This window comes from Ochotona princeps, chromosome 19 (assembly GCF_030435755.1).
Source record: "Ochotona princeps isolate mOchPri1 chromosome 19, mOchPri1.hap1, whole genome shotgun sequence".
Taxonomy (NCBI): domain Eukaryota; kingdom Metazoa; phylum Chordata; class Mammalia; order Lagomorpha; family Ochotonidae; genus Ochotona; species Ochotona princeps.
Window position 1 is genome coordinate 36,122,603 of NC_080850.1, and position 15,579 is coordinate 36,138,181.

At 48.2% G+C, this 15,579-nt stretch overlaps 1 protein-coding gene across 1 annotated transcript in view; it reads left to right on the forward strand.

The window, feature by feature from the left end:
• FSTL4 (follistatin like 4) overlaps positions 1-15,579 on the forward strand; it is a 418,275-nt gene that overhangs the window by 268,099 nt on the left and 134,597 nt on the right. The window contains exon 4 of the mRNA XM_004586404.2: positions 11,215-11,463. Within this exon, the coding sequence (XP_004586461.2) occupies positions 11,215-11,463 (249 nt within the window). The remainder of the gene's footprint in view (positions 1-11,214; positions 11,464-15,579) is intronic.

The following is a 15,579-nucleotide window of genomic DNA, read 5'->3' on the forward strand; positions in this document are numbered from 1 at the left end:
GAAGCAGCGTTCCTATTATCCTCTTGTTTTTCCTCTGGCTGCTTTTTGCACCTGAGTGTCTTTGGTTTGCCTTGGACAGGCGTTTTGTCCCTGTTGCACATAGTTTCTGTGGGGTTCGCTGGTCTTGGATTTGGAGTTGATGTCTTTCCTCCAGTTTGGGAATGTGCACACATTTCCAGATGTTCCTTCACGACTCCGCTCTGAAACTCCGGTGTTATCTGTGTCAGTCCCGTTCCCTGGGTGCTGAGCTCATTTCTCCCGCCTTCTCTCCCTTTGCCAGCCTGGCCTGATTGGTCACTGGCCTGTCTTCGATTTATTGATCCCTGTTTCTTCTGTGTCCAGAAGGGTCTGATCCTTCCTAAAGCCCATTTAATCCTCCACTCTGCAGTTTGGGTCACTCTGATGTCACATACATTTCTTCATTACTATTCTGTAGCAATAAAAAAGATTTGAGTTTTAACTTACCTGGAGTTTTCGAAGTGTGATCTAATGGGAGCAACAACCTTTCACAAACTTATGTATTCTAGTTAGAGGTAAAACCTTCTGCACCTTGTTTAAGCCCCCATTATTGCCAATGGATCCGATATTAGGGGGAAATTACAAGAACAGTACAGACAACTCCCACACACCCTTCCTTGAAAGACCACCCTCTTCCTGTTTGGGATTCACCAGTTGGCTTCACAGTTCTCAGGGGGAAGGGAAGTCAAGCCAGGACCCCCAACATCCTGAAGTTGTCACTTGTCCTCAGCACACTTCACCTCAGAACAGTTCTTGAACCTTTCCTTGACCCTCGTGTCCTCAACATTGTGTAAGATGACAGGCCAATTATGTCATCAGTGCCGCTCAGCCTGGGTTCAGCTGACGCTTCCTCGTGACTGCACTGAGATTAAGAATGTTTAGCATGCTTGTTGCAAAAACTCCAGTGCTTTCCTGGTCTTGTAAGCTACCAGTCAGAAATCAGTGCCAACTAGTACCCCTACATGGACGCTTGAGTAAGGTGGTATCTGCCTGCTTCCCCACCGGAAAGCTGCTCTGTTTTCTTTTAAAGTCAGTAAATGTTTAGTGATTCATTTCTTTATGATTATGTCCATATCGTTCTGGTTTTTTTGCTAGCTTTCCTCCACTTGTATTGGCATGTGTAGATGTTTTTTCCCTGACTTCACAAGGGCCATGATGATTGCCAAATGAAAGTTTTCTGGTTGAATTATTTTTTTGTACGTGCTCTAGCTGAAATTCCGTAAGGAAGAGCTTTCTCTTTTCTCCATTTATGTGTTCCCTTTTATAAAAGAAAGTGTGGACTCATGGATTCCATTGAAATAAACAGCAAGCCATTCTCTATTACCATCATTATTTATTTTTGTGCTCAGAGCATGCCGAATTTGACCGGTAAGCACATCTTCAAGCTGGCTTCTGTGCTTCTCTTACGTGCCCCTGGCTCTTCAAGCACTGCTTGACTTGCTGGCGTGAGGTATTGTTCCCAGCTCTTTTACAGTCTCCCTGCACCTCCCTGGGATAAACCGTTGCTGTGGAGAGCTTTGCTTTGCTTTAGTGGCGAATTGCATTTACACACCAAGACATGGGAGTTAAGTGGAGTTCTGCCGTTTGCAGATCCTCTAGGGGAACAGCAGGAAGAAACACAGTTCTGTGTGCAAAGACTCACACATCTGTGTCTTATACCAGGGCTGGGAACCTTTTTTCTGCCAACGGCCATGTGGAGATTTTATAACAGAATTGGTGGGCTATACAAAATCAGCAACTTAAAAATCAGCCTGCTATGTAGATTTATTGAACTTCAAGTCCTGCCTATGGTTGCCTTGGCAAGACCAGACCAAAGGCTTTTGCAGGTCTTGTGTGGCCTGTGGGCTGGTTGTTTCCAACCCAGGAGCCTATGAGATTATCTTAACACTCCCAAAGGCCGATCAAACCAATGTTGGTTCTAGCCTGCCCTCTTTTCAGATTGGTAGGTCTCTTCTTCAGTGGGAAACCTGATTCCCATTATCCACAGTGTAACTCTCTGTTGATGTGTCCTCCTGTTTGCAAAATAGTCTAACACCCCACTCAGCAGGCTAACGTCCCACCTAGCCGCCCTCCTCATGTGGGCCCACGTCTCACCTTGCAGCTCTACCCATTTCAGCTACCTACCAGAAACCACCAAAGCAGTCTTTCCACTTGGCCCCCTTCTTTGTGATGCTCTTGTCCCTACCCCTCCTGCTTGACTATGAGCTCTTGAAAATAAGGCATGGTTAGGATTTTCTCTGCTGAAGACTTTAAAAAGTCCTTCTTACATGTTGAGACTGTTAGGTGTGTGTTATTGTAAATCAAAGGTAATATTGTTTGGATGTTTGAATTAATATAACCTACTCAGAAGAATATTGCCGGGCCCGGTGCGATAGCATAGCTGTTAAAGTCCTTGCCTTGAATGCTGGGATCCCATACGGGCGCTGGTTCTAATCCTGGCAGCTCCTCTTCCCATCCATCTCCCTGCCTGTGGCCTGGGAAAGCAGTCCAGGATGACCCAAAGCTTTGGGACCCTGCACCTGCTGGGAGATCCTGAAGAAGCTCCTGGCTTCGGATTGGCTCAGCTCCAGCCATTGCAGCCACTTGGGGAGTGAACCATAAGATGGAAGATTTTCCTCTCTGTCTCTCCTCTCTGTATATCTGCCTTTCCAATAAAAATAAATAAATCTTTTTTAAAAATCCATGTCTTTAAAAAAAGAGGAATATTGACTAATTTTGAAACTGTCAAATTTAAGATGAAACCAATACTTATTCAAGAATGACTTCTATACATGTTTTCGGGTGGAAACCTGTCAGTGAGAGCCAAGCCGCACCTGCTGTGTTTCTGACTTGGGAGAGCAGGACCACTCCAAACAGAGGAAGGAACATGTAGCCTTACAGGTTGGGAACCCCCCTGCTGAGCCAGCCAGGGGCAAGGCAGGGCCTACTCAGGTAACCCTGCGAACTACACTCAGTCTTACAACTGAGTTGATTAGAAATGGCCCCCAAAGGGTCCTTCTCTGGTCTTGCATTCGTCACCACACTGGTGCTAGGGTACGTTGTGTGGACCTAGATGTTTGGGCAAGAATGGGACAGGTTATTCATCACAGATGCGCCATTTCTGTTTTTCCTCCACTGCAGGCCATAATAGACTTCTCTTTATCGTTTAAGATCTGGATGATGGAAGAATTTAAATTTGCTTTAAACATGCAGGTAGCCTCCAGAAAATTAAAATCAGCTGTCTGGCCATCACTCAAGCCTTTCCCACACAGTTCTGCAACAAGACTGTCCCTGTGCCCCTTCTGAAGGGCTAAACGGTGGTATGTTGGGCATCAGGCCCCATGTGTATCTGAAGGTGCTTTGCTATTGTTCTTAAAAATCATCATTGCCTCTGGCAACACGACAGATACATATTTTAAAAATCCTTTCCAAGTATCGATGTAGGGGGAGTAAGGCAAGGAAAGTGAGAGTCTGTAAAAGCAAGTGAAAGCAGGAACCCGAGAGTTAGGGCACAGCAGCAAAGGTGACTGGGGCAACTTAGCTTTGTCTGCACCCCATGAGGACTCCAGAAGCCAGAGACAAATCCTTTCCCGGGGGCATATTTGGGAAGTTCTCTGCTATGCCCATGTGAACCTGGGGACCTGACAGGTTAGGTTTCAAAAGTACAGGAAAGAAACTCTCTTCAGTCCAGGGAACTGCAGGGAAAGGCACTTGTCTCGGGTAGCAGCCTGGCTGAGGTTTATAGTCGTGCTGCTCTCCACAGCAGCCTCAGCTCGCATGCGACGCTCCCCTCCCCAGGTCAGCTGGGAGGTTTCCAACAGAGGGTTTCACTTACCACAGCATGGCAAAGGCCTCTGGTGGTTGGCACAGCCAAGAGGATCCCGGATCCAAACCAGATTAATTTCTAGGAACTGTAGCTCATTTTAAAAAGTGCTATAAGGACAGATACCCAGAGCCTTGGTATTCTAATAACATAGTAATACCGAGTGTGAAAAACAAACAAAAAATATGTTTACTATTTCTTTGAAGATTGAAAATTAGGCACTTATGGGCCTAGCATGGTAGCCTAGTGGCTAAATACTTGCCTTGCATGTGCAGGGATCCCATGTGGGTGCCGCTTCATGTCCCGGCCAACCCGCTTCCTATCCAACTCTTTGCTTATGGCCTGGGAAAGCAGGTGAGGATGGCCCAAAGCCTTGGGACCCTGAACCAGCATGGGAGACCCAGAAGAAGTTCCTGGCTCCTGGTTCCTGGTTTCGGATTGGCTCAACTCCAGCCTTTATGGCCACTTGGGGAGTGAACCAGCGGATGGAAGATCTTTCTCTGTCTCTCCTTCTCTCTGTAAATCTGACTTTCCAATAAAAAAAATAAATCTTTTTTAAAAAAAGATACCACTTCCGCCATTTAAAAAAGAAGAAAATTATGCACTTGCAAAAATAGTCATCCATTTCTATCAAGAACTAAACAGAAGTTTTGGAAACAGAAGTTCAACATTAATAACTTAGTATAATGATGTAGCAGTAGATTAGAAACAGCTACAAGAGGGGCTTCAGGGGTTGGGTAAGTTTAAGAAATGAAAGAGAGTGTATCCCAAAAAAGCCGCAGATGGGAAATGTGGAGATGCAAGATCCTGAGATGGAATGGGAACTTACACCATCCACCTGATCAGAGCAGTGGCGCACACCAGAGGGGGCAGAGATGGTGGATGGTACAGTAGAGATAATATTTAAGGGAAGATCGAGCATTTTCAAGAATTGATGAAACAGATGAATCTGTACTTGCAGGAAGCTGGATTACACACAGAACAAATGCAAAGATGTATGGAACCTTATTTTGTAGAGACACTGCAGAAAACCAAATCGAAGTCCTTAAAATTTTTGAAAGAGGTTGACACCCAGCAGAGGGACGAGAAGGCTGTCAGGGCAAAGGAGCAAGATGTGTGTCACATGGAGGGAAAAGCAGATTTATGAATGTGAGATTAACATAAACAGCTCTTTAACTGAGAGTCATGACGTCATCGTTTAGAGAAACGTAACTAAGGAGGAACCTGAAGCCATTGCGAGAGATAAGCAGCTGCCAGGATCACTGGTCAGTGCAGCAGCAATTGGCCTTTCTCTGTGGAATATAAAAGCATTGGCAAACTTCAGCATTTTTCACTGTATAGTGTTAAGAGTAGAATTTAAGTTTTATGTGAGCAGGGGGAAAAAAATGAAAGTGTGAAATACTTAATCCACCATAAAGAGAAAAGAGAGAATTACAGAAAAAGGCAACAAACAACCCAACATAGAACATCTGAAAAAAATAACAATCTCTGTCCACAGAGATGCTGTAAGTGGAAATGATTGAATGTGGGGTTGTGCAAAGATGCGCAAGAAACAAAACACATCGTAAGAGCAAGAGCAATGTCAAATGAGACCTACAGTATGACTCATTTGTACAAACTTCTGAGCATGTTGCACAAACTCTATATTTCTGAGGAAAACGAGGGCAAAATAAAACAGTTATTTTTAAATGTTTTGACATCTTTTCAGAGAGAGACAGAGATTTTCCACCTGTTGGTTCATTCCCCAAATGCTCATAGCAGCCAAGGGCTTGGAGAAGTGGAAGCCAGGAACCTGCAAGTGTGTGCAGCTACTTGAACCTGTTACCTTCCAGGGTGCATGTGAGCAGGAAGTTAGGATAGAAAGTGAAGGCAAGACGAAGCCCTAGCAGGCCAGTAAAGGGGTTTAGGCATCCTAAGCCATGTCTGAAGCCAAATGCCCACTCTTAATTAGCTACTTGATTTCTGTGTGGTGTGAGATATGTTTCCAGTGCTCTTCTCTGCCAGGTGGATCATTAGTTGTCACCACATCATTTATCAAGTAGCTTCCTTTTCATTCTTGTCATGTGAGGAATTTTCATAGACCATGTGATACATTTCTGGATCCTCTTGTGTTCCACTGCCATATCTGGTAGTCATTGATCTACCCATTCCTAACAGCATCTTATCCCAGCAGCTTTGTGGTCTCAATATGTTTGAAGGCCCATACCCCAATCGTTATGTCTTTATTTATCCTTTTCTTTATTTGAGGGTGCTTATTCTTTCAAATGAACCTTTTTTTTTAAGATCATTTCATCTAATTCCAGAAAAATGCATTACACTGGTAAATTTATAATGTCCTCCAACCCAAGAATAATGATTGTCTTTGCAGTTCAAATCTTATTTTATGACTTTCCATAAGATTTTACAGTCTGTCTCGTATAGGTCCTGTAGTCTTCTTGTCAGACTTACTCATAAATATTTTATGGCTTTCAGCAGCATTACAATGGACCATTTGTACGTTTTCTTTTTCCAGTTATTTACTGCTAATGCAGAGTAGGGTGCTTCCTTATATTTTTCATGAGTCTTTTTTTTTTTAAGATTTATTTTTTGTATTGGAAAGGCAGATTTACAGACAAAGAGATACAGAGAGAAAGTTCTCCCATCAGTTAGTTCATTTCCTAAGTGACCACAAAGGCTGCTAAATCAAACCAAAGCCAGGAGCCATGAGATTCTTCTGGGTCTCCCATGCAGAGGAATTTGGGCTGTCCTCTTATGTTTTCCCAGGCCACAAGCAGGGAGCTGGATTGAAAGTGAAGCTGCCAAAACATGAACCATTGCCCATATGGGATCCTGGTGCATGAAGCCAAGGATTTAGCACTAAGCTGTTATGTTGGGCCTCCCATGAGTCTCTTGGCTTGCTGAGTATTCCAGTTAGTTAGTCATCTTTCTTTTTCAATTCTAAATGATTATTTCATTGTCTTGTCTTCCATTTTGCTTTCACATCCGAATGGTGGTAACAGGTGTCCCTGCAGGGCTCCTGATTTCAACTGAAAACATTCAGTGATTGACTAGTTAAGACTATTCACAGGCTTCTCTTCAACTCTTCCTTAGCAGTTTTCTTTGGAGTGGCTGTTTAACGTTTTTCCTATTTCTACTTTTGCTTTAAATTTTGAGGTATATCCTGTACTTCATCTTGCGGGTCACTAATTACAGCCTCAATAATGACAATTTCCTCCTCAAATTCTTTCAATTTTCTTCTGGGGTCAAAAGTCATGGCTCCCTCACACACCTTCTTGGTGCTGTGCTGCTTCGTCCTGGAGGCTGCAGTTCGTCCTTCAGCGTCATCACCCTCCGCTCCAGCAGCGCTGGTGCTGGCTGTCACCCCTCACCATGCAGGTGCACATTGTAGTTTCCACTGCCCCCTCGCTGGGACTCAAGTCCAGATGTGTTGGTATCTTAATGCAGCAGCCGCCTTGTGAACAGTGCCCAGCAAGCAGAGTGAATGTCGACCTGTCCGTCTCTGAGGAAGTTGGCAGGTTGCTGACTCCTTGTGCAGTCTCCCTGGTCTCAGGGGCAGAGCAGGGTAATCCTCAACTCCACCTGAAATGGACTCACAGGTGGCTTGGTTCAGATGAGCAAGAGATGTGAGTCAAGAATGAAAGCAGTGATATGATCTACGTGACACTCTCTCTGAGCTTTCTCTTGATATTGTCCTCTCCCTGTTATTGTGACTACAAATCCCACTGAGATAAAAGGGTCTATCTTTGGGAGGAGAAATTGATGCCCTTCTTGATTAAAACAGTGGAGCTTGGTGTTCACATTAGACATTGTTGTTGAGTTTTACAAGTATAATCAGCCCAACCCAGCCCCAACTGTTGCAAGCATTTGCAAAATGAACCAAGAGAAGACCAGTCTCTCTTTACATGGGCATTCAAACCATAATACTCCTTGTGTGTCACTGGGGGCATAGTCTCTGCAATGGAGAATTTGTTGGTTTGCCTTGGACTAAGAAACATTGGGAAGCCTAAGTCAGAGTCTGGACAACCAAACAATACAGCTGTGTGTGCTTCTGGGAGTGAGCAGCGTGGAGAAAGCGGGGAGGGGGTGTGTCCCTGTGAATCAGGCCCACACTGTTGGGGGCTTGTCTTGGGATCTCCCCTTATGCACTTGCTCAGTGGCTGTGGTCCTGGCTCAGTGAGGTTCTTGTCACTGGTCCGAGTGAGACTCACAAGGACATCTTGAGTGCCAGGTGCTACAAGCGGCCTCATTTCTTCTGCCACCAAGATGGTAATGCAACATCCCATTTCTGACCATGTTCAGTGCATGTAATTGGTGTTGAAAAGCAGCTGATTTGGCAATATGATCAGGTTCTAGCTGGCATAAATGACTTATTTATGACTGTGAGTTAAGCACATCATATCTTTTCTGCGCTCCATGGTGGTCCTCGTCCACAGTGGAGGCAGTCGCTGCTGGTCTCACCTGGCTACCTTTCTCATAACTTTTATTGTCATCTTGGCAGGAGCAGGGGATTCACTCTGCATTCACAAAAGGAAAGCAGTGGTGATGAGGGGCTTGCTTAGTGAGATCATCCCCTCTCCTGGTCAGTAGGTGGGGACAATGGGTGACCACCTGTGGCCAGGGTGGATCTAATTCAGGGCTGCCTATTCCTAGGGTACTCAAAGCTCCCACAGAGCTTGCCAGCAACAGCCTTTGTAAAGGGCACATGCACAACTTAAAACTACTTTTGCCTTAATTGCAAGTAATTAGGGATCCAATATTTACCAAGAGCCGATTTCCATGTCAGAACCTGAGTGTTCCCGACAGCTTCCATGGGCACCGTTGGGACAAATGCTTATGTAACCCTGACGCCTCTGAGCATCACCTGCGGCAGGGCTACCACGGTCCCAGCTGCATGCTCAGCAGGGTTCTCCACTTCCTGCACCCACAGATGCCTCGGAGAGAGGGTCCATCTCACTGGGTTCTCCTGTGTCAGTGGTGGGCTCACTCTGGCCTGACCTCCTCCGTAAGGCGGTCATTGCAGCTCCTTTCTTGCCAGGAGTCTCATTCCCTTTATCAAAAAAGGTTGATCTCCACCCTGCAAACCCCTCCCCTGTCCACCTCGCAATCCCCTTCCCTGTCCATCTCATTGGAGAAAGTGAAGGACAAGTACCCTCAGGGGTTCATTGCACTGGGGAACCCATCTGCTTCCACATCATCCTTCAACTGGCATCTGAGTGGCAGCACTAAGTGAGCAACCAAGAGACAGGAAAACCATGTCTGTAAAATCTGAGTGTCCTAGAATCACCCAAGGATTGAGGGCACCTCTGGGCTTCCTGAGGTCAGTGCCTGGGGCAACATGTGGGAGTTCAGAGAGGGAACGCTTAGACTTCAGCAAGCAGTGAATGCCTCCTCAACCAGCAGACCCCATGGGTGAGCTGGAGCTGATTCAGCAGGTTGAAGGGAGCTGGAGCTGTGTGCAGGGGTAGCATGGCCTTAGTAGCAGTCCAGCATAGGTTCCGCATGGCCATGGTGCACGGCTATGGGGGTCAGGGACAGGGCTGTGACTGGGTCCACACCCAGCTACACAGAGAAGTTAATTAAACAGCAAACCAGTGGCAGTGCTCCATGTCCTGGCCCTGTCTTGGGAGAAAAACAAAAGCTGGTATTTTTAAAGCTGTGTTAGTTTTTTCTTGTGGCCTCCAGCGTTTTCCCCACTAACCGTTTTTCAACAACCCAGGAGAATGGTGCTGATTAAATGCACTTGGTGGCAGAGGCGCCGTAAACACCCCAAGTGGGGGCCTCCAGCCCATAGCCTTGCCTGCCAAGCACCTGCCTCCAGCTTCCTTCTGCAGAGTGGCCACTGGCTGCCACCCAGCCCTGGCTGCCCTGCCAGTGACACTCACATCCACAGAGCAGATCAGGCATGCCACGCGACCTGCTGAGGGTCTGCACTTTTATGCCACTCAAAGAGATTCTGACCTTCTAGTTTATTATGATTCCAGAAAATGTCAATATTTCTTAGCTTGCCAGATCTAGAATTTAAATGAGTTATTGAATCAGGTTGTTAATCTGCCGATAACGGATTTCTTTTTTCTTTTCAAATTTATAATGATGAAATGCAGACTTAACTGGAAACAAGAAAGGAGAATCTTTTCTTGCTTAGACATTTTAATCCCATGAGGTGGGAGCCACAGGGCTGACAGTTGTGTCTTGGCAACCGGGGCCATTCTGTCCTGCTAAGTATTTTGAAGAAGATTTAATTAAAACATCAAGCAAAGACTTCTGTGGCCAGCGTATCTGCATGTGTGTTTTCATGATCTGTAATTTGATATTCCTTTGTAATTCCCAACTCTTGGCTTTGATGACACATAACAACTGTGTAGTTTTCAGGGCCTTGATGGGTTGTGAACACCTGGCTGACTTACGTGTGCCCCTGCTAAGTGTGAGCTCTGGGCACCACTGTCTGAGGTCACAGAGGTGTGCTCTGGGGACAGGGGACCCCTGGCATCTCAACTTTCCTGCCCATGCCTGTGGTGAGGGGCTAGAAAGGTGTGGACCATGGACACATGTGGCCATGTGTTCCCCAGAGGGAAACACAACCTCTGTCTCCCCTTTCCCAGTCTAAACTTTTAGGGTCTCACTTCTGTCCTAGGCCACATTTCCTCTTGCAACTCTGCACTCACTTTCCAAAACCTAATATCACACCTAAATTCCTCTGCTTGGCTAAGTCTCCTGGAATCATGTCTTGCCTCCCCATTTCCCTTCACCCCTGTTCAGAATTCCCATTCCTGTCAGGTGTCTAACCGAGGCACATGGGCCAAGGGAACTCCACGTGCTGTGGCTCAGGGAGAGCCTCTCAGCCCCCAGGCTACATGCTGTCTTCCCTGGGGGCCTGGACTGTGGACATTGTCACTTCCAGGCTCAGAGTCATATGTGCACATGTCACAGAACAAGGCAGTCAGGACATGTTCTTTTGGGGGTTCTTGTAGTGCCTAGCACAGCCTGGGCCAAAGTCATCACATAACAGAGGGTATGATGGAGAAAGAATGGAAGGAACTGCTTCTTTTAAAAGATATTGGTTTCTGGAGCATCCAGTCTGGACATTGTCTCAGAGCCTGGACACAATGTTGGGGGCTTTGCTGTGCTGTATAAGGTGCTTTTTAGTGAACATAGAAGGACTGAGTGTTCCCATCTCCCACCAGAGTCCCCCTTAATACCAGAGCCCACCTTAATACCAGAGTCCTACTGCCTCTTTTTGGAGGATGGCAGGGTCAGGGACTCTGTCGGGCACCCTGAGCCGCCAGACACCACCTCTGGTAATCTTCTCTTCACAGCTGGGTAGAGTTACAAAGGCAACCCCCATCCTCTACCCCCTCCACCTCGGCAGCTGACACTCTTTTCTTTGTGCCTGGCAGGGCTTTCCAGCCATGGTGGGCTGCTGGCCTCCTGTGGGAAGAAGTTCTGCGGCCGCGGGAGCCAGTGCGTGTTCAGCCAGGCCACGGGAGAGGCTGAGTGCCGCTGCCTGGAGGCGTGCAGGCCCAGCTACCTGCCAGTGTGCGGCTCCGATGGCCGGTTTTATGAGAACCACTGTGAGCTGCACCGTGCCGCCTGCCTGCTGGGGAAGAGGCTGTCCATCACCCACAGCAAGAGCTGCTTCCTCCAAGGTAGGGTTGACTCCTGGCCCCTGCGCCTCTGGGCTCTGGCATCCATATCTTCATGTCTGTGACCAGTGTGGAATCCATGAGGTTAGATGGCTAGAGGAAGTCAAGATTGGAAATGGCCTCACTGGAGGGAAGTGGCAGCAGTGGCATTTCAGTGATGTGTGTTCTCAAAATGCCTGCTCTCCTGAGTCCCTCTGCTATTGGAGGAGGCTCCTTGGAGGGCAGAATCGCCATCATGGGCCCCCCAGCCTAAGGCTGCTGTGACGTGTAACCCACATGTGGGTGGCAGTATTCACAGCCAAGGTGGGAGCACAAGTGTGCTGGCCTCCGCTGCCTCAGCCCACAATATGGTGGTCATGGCAGCCTGGGATCCTAGAGCAGATGGGCTCTGGGACAGATGTGTTTGGCTTCAAAAGTGATGGTCCTGGGTGTGCTTATAGCTAAGCTCATGATACTGGCAGTACTGTACTTCAGAAATTCTGAGACGTGTGGTGGAAAAACCAAGATGTGTAAGCAGAAATGGCCGTGTCTACAGGCGCCGCCCTGAATGCACCTGCCCTGCTCCCCAGCACTGGGTGTGTACTGACGCTTGCCTGGTCACTCCAGGTTTATCAGCCGTGTTGGATTTTATAGACTGATGTTCCATTCTCTGGTTTCTAACCTGCCCCAAATTGCATCTTTCTGAAGGTTTTTATCTCTGCATCAGACTGCGCATTGCCTCCCTCTCCCTGAGTTATTTTAGCAGTGTTTCTCATCATTTCACACGAGGGCAGAAAGGACTGTGCTGGACCTGCATGAGGGAGGGAGGATGTCAAAACACAAGGGAAGGCGGGTGGCCTTGAGCAGATGAGGGTTCAGTTTTGTTTCTTGCTGGCTACATTTTTCCACTGAATCCTTCTGATTTGTTGAGATTTTTGCAGGTCTTGTGAATTCTCACCCCCTCAGTGTGGTCGAACTGTTCGACCAAAGATCACCTTTCTGGGGGAGAGTAGTGACTAGTACTCCAGCAAAGATCTAGGGATGCGCCAGGGCTCTGGTACTTCCTGTCTGTGTAGCCCTGGGCCTTTGCTTACTCTGGCTAAGGAGAGACAACTGCTCTAAGGAAACACCCCTTAGCCCAGAGCCTGGCAGGGTACAGGTGCTGGGTGCTTGTGACACCTGCTGTCGAGGTTGGTTGTGGCCAAATGTGGCCATAGGCCTGGAGCAAAGGCTCTGTCCAGGAGGAAGGGGGTACATTGCTGGGCCCAATGGCTTAGGCAGACGAAGATGAGGTACGCATGGCACTGAGTGTGAGCTCCTGTGGCTGTCCTGGAAACATTCATCTGGAGTAAGGGTAGGCACTCCCTGAGACAACTCCAGAGCCTGCTGCTGGGGTCAGCCCCACTCCTGGCAGACAGGAGGGACAGTCTGTCTCTACTTCTGAATTCCTGCAGGATATGCCACACAAGCAGAAGTCAGGCACTGAGCAGCAGGGGCCCGATGGGCAGGAGGGCAGGCCCACCATGATGGGTGGGATTCGTGGCAAGGGGAGTTCTTCACCCTCACTAGAACACAACCATGGCCCCAGCAGGCAATAGACAGAAACCAATAGTGGTGGCCGTGTTGGGGTAAGGGAGGAATGGGATTTTGGAAGAAAGGGGAGGGATGTGAAGGTCAACTTCCTAACCAGCGCCCAGCACAACTGGCAGCAGAATATTTAATGCCAGATTGGGCTCCACTGGGGACAATTTGTCATCTGTCCCAAATTTTTCAGAGGCTTACTAATACAGCAAACGTAACAGTCGTTTTCCCCCCTATGCAAGCCAAAATTCTGTAGCTGTCCACCTCCCATTCTCTATTCCTCCCAGACTTTACAAAAAGAAGTTATGACTTAAGTCTCTGCAACTCTGTCTATCCTTAGAAGCCACTAGCCGGACAATCTCCATGACAATAGTGTGTGTGGAGCCAGAGGGAATGAGGGGACACACTGCACTGGGTGGAGCCCAGAGGCCAGAGCTTCTGTTGTGGAGTGGCAGTGGGGCAAGGCACACAGCCCTCCCTGCTCCATAAGAGGAAACTGCACTCAACGTCTCTTTTATGAAAAACCTTCCGGAATTGCATTCCAGTTGCTATGGTAGGAGGATTCCTTACAAATGCAGAATGAGATTTCTGCTGCCTAAGGCTTATTAGCATGTACAGAACAGCTTAACTCCAAAGCATTGTTTCAGCTGCAGTCTGTAACTTTGTCCCCTGCTCTGAAGCCAGACAGGGCTTTGCCCCCAGAAGTTAGGTGTGAGGAGAGGAAGAGAAGAAATGCCGCGTCTGTTTCTCATTGTGGCTAAGCTGGACTTCCATCATCCTCAGAGCCTTACGCTACCAGGAGAGCACCAGGGAGCACCATGACGTTGGGCAGCCAGGAGTTGTGTACTAGAAGTCGCCAAACAATACTGTGTTCCTGCTTGTGTGGCAGCTGATGTGCTGACTTTCCTAAATTGGTTTTGGGTTCATGCTTTGTCTCAAATACTACTTGGGAAGTGGGGCTTGCCCTTCCACAGATGCTGGCCATGCCTGGCTGTTCAGCCTGTTGTTTCATGTAGACCGACACAGCGGTCCGAACAAGCCAGGGCTGGAGGGGAGAAAGGAACCAAGCGAGAGGCTCAGCTTCCAGGGGGTTCTTAGCTGTTCCAGTGGCCTCTACAGGGGCTCCTGAGTGGCCCCAATGGGAGTCCCCAGCTAATGGAAACAGAGGAAATGATTTCCACCTTCAGATTGGAAGCCAAACATTCCACAGGGCACAGATGAATCCTTTTTCCCCCTTCAAGTGTTACTAAGCAAGCATAAAAGCTCAACATCTTGTTACAAGTTAGCAGAGCACATGGCACCTGCTGGGAAGAGACACCATTTTTTTTTCTGCTTTTTAGGTTGTTGCTGTTGCAGTCACTTTGAACTTTGCTGCCTTAGGAACTTGCATTAGGCTCTACTTCTCCTGGGGGTGTTTCTGGACTCCTGCCTGGGAAAGTAACTTGCCCTCCTGGGCTATGCCAGCCTGGCCATCTCAGCAGGGGATCTCATTTGCCTGGCAACTGTGAGGCCTGCTTCACTGCTGTGCTGTTGGCTGGTGTTGAGGAGGGATGAAGAGGGGGAAGGGGAGGATTCTACCAGGGCAAGCCCTATAGCCAGGGGTTGCTGGAGTCTGAATAACACAGAGAGACGCAGGTCAATAGGACAGAATCAGTCACGCCTTCTTGATCAGGGTACACGCTCTGTCTAGGTCTCACGTGTTATGCAAAATGGAAATAGGAAAGGAGCTACAGGCGGAGCCAGGTGAGTGTGAAATGAGCAGCTCCTGATGCATGGTGGGCACTCTTCTCTGAGCTGTCCCAATAGCACGTGCAATGGTCACTTCATCAAACACATCGGCAGTATTCTAGGGCAGAGGCGTGAGGCTGGCAGACCCCTGCCTGTTTTGTGGGATGACATTGTCTGTGAGGTCACCGAAGCAGGTCTTCTTGTGATTGTCAGGGAGGGAAGAACACGGGTTCTCCATATCCATTTGGTGAACCTGTAGAACCGGACCCACAGCTGCCCAGTTTGACACCTCCAGCTGTTTTGCTGTTTGAATGAAAACATAATGAGATCTCCCCCGGGGGGATCATGGAGAAGATATGGGGAGAGCTGGGCATCCCCACTTCCAGCCTGGAATGAGTTCCTGGAAGGCTGTCAGGGTAGGAGGGGTACGTTCTGAGAATTTCTGAGGAGAGGAGATGTTCCAAATGGAAGGAACAAGGGATAAGGCAGGGTTTGCCAAATTCAAAGGAGGGCACAGTTTCCCACGGGTTCAACCTGAGGGTAGAACAAGGGACCAAGAGTGGGTCCTGGGAGAGGCTGGAGTGAAGTGAGATAGTGGGCCAGAGCAAGCTGGGGAGGCCTTGCGGGGCAAACCAGGCACAGGTTCAGCTTGCTCCTCCTCCTCAGGGGACCCTGGGGCCCAAGGGCAGAGCCAAGCCCAGGGCTCGGGCTCTAGGACTGAGGCAGTGCCAGCCCAGGATCCTAGTAGACATGTTTGTTCCACCCTTGGTTCTGAGTCATGGGAGTGGAATGAGCTCAGGCACTGTCACTTCTGCAGATCAGCAGGAAACC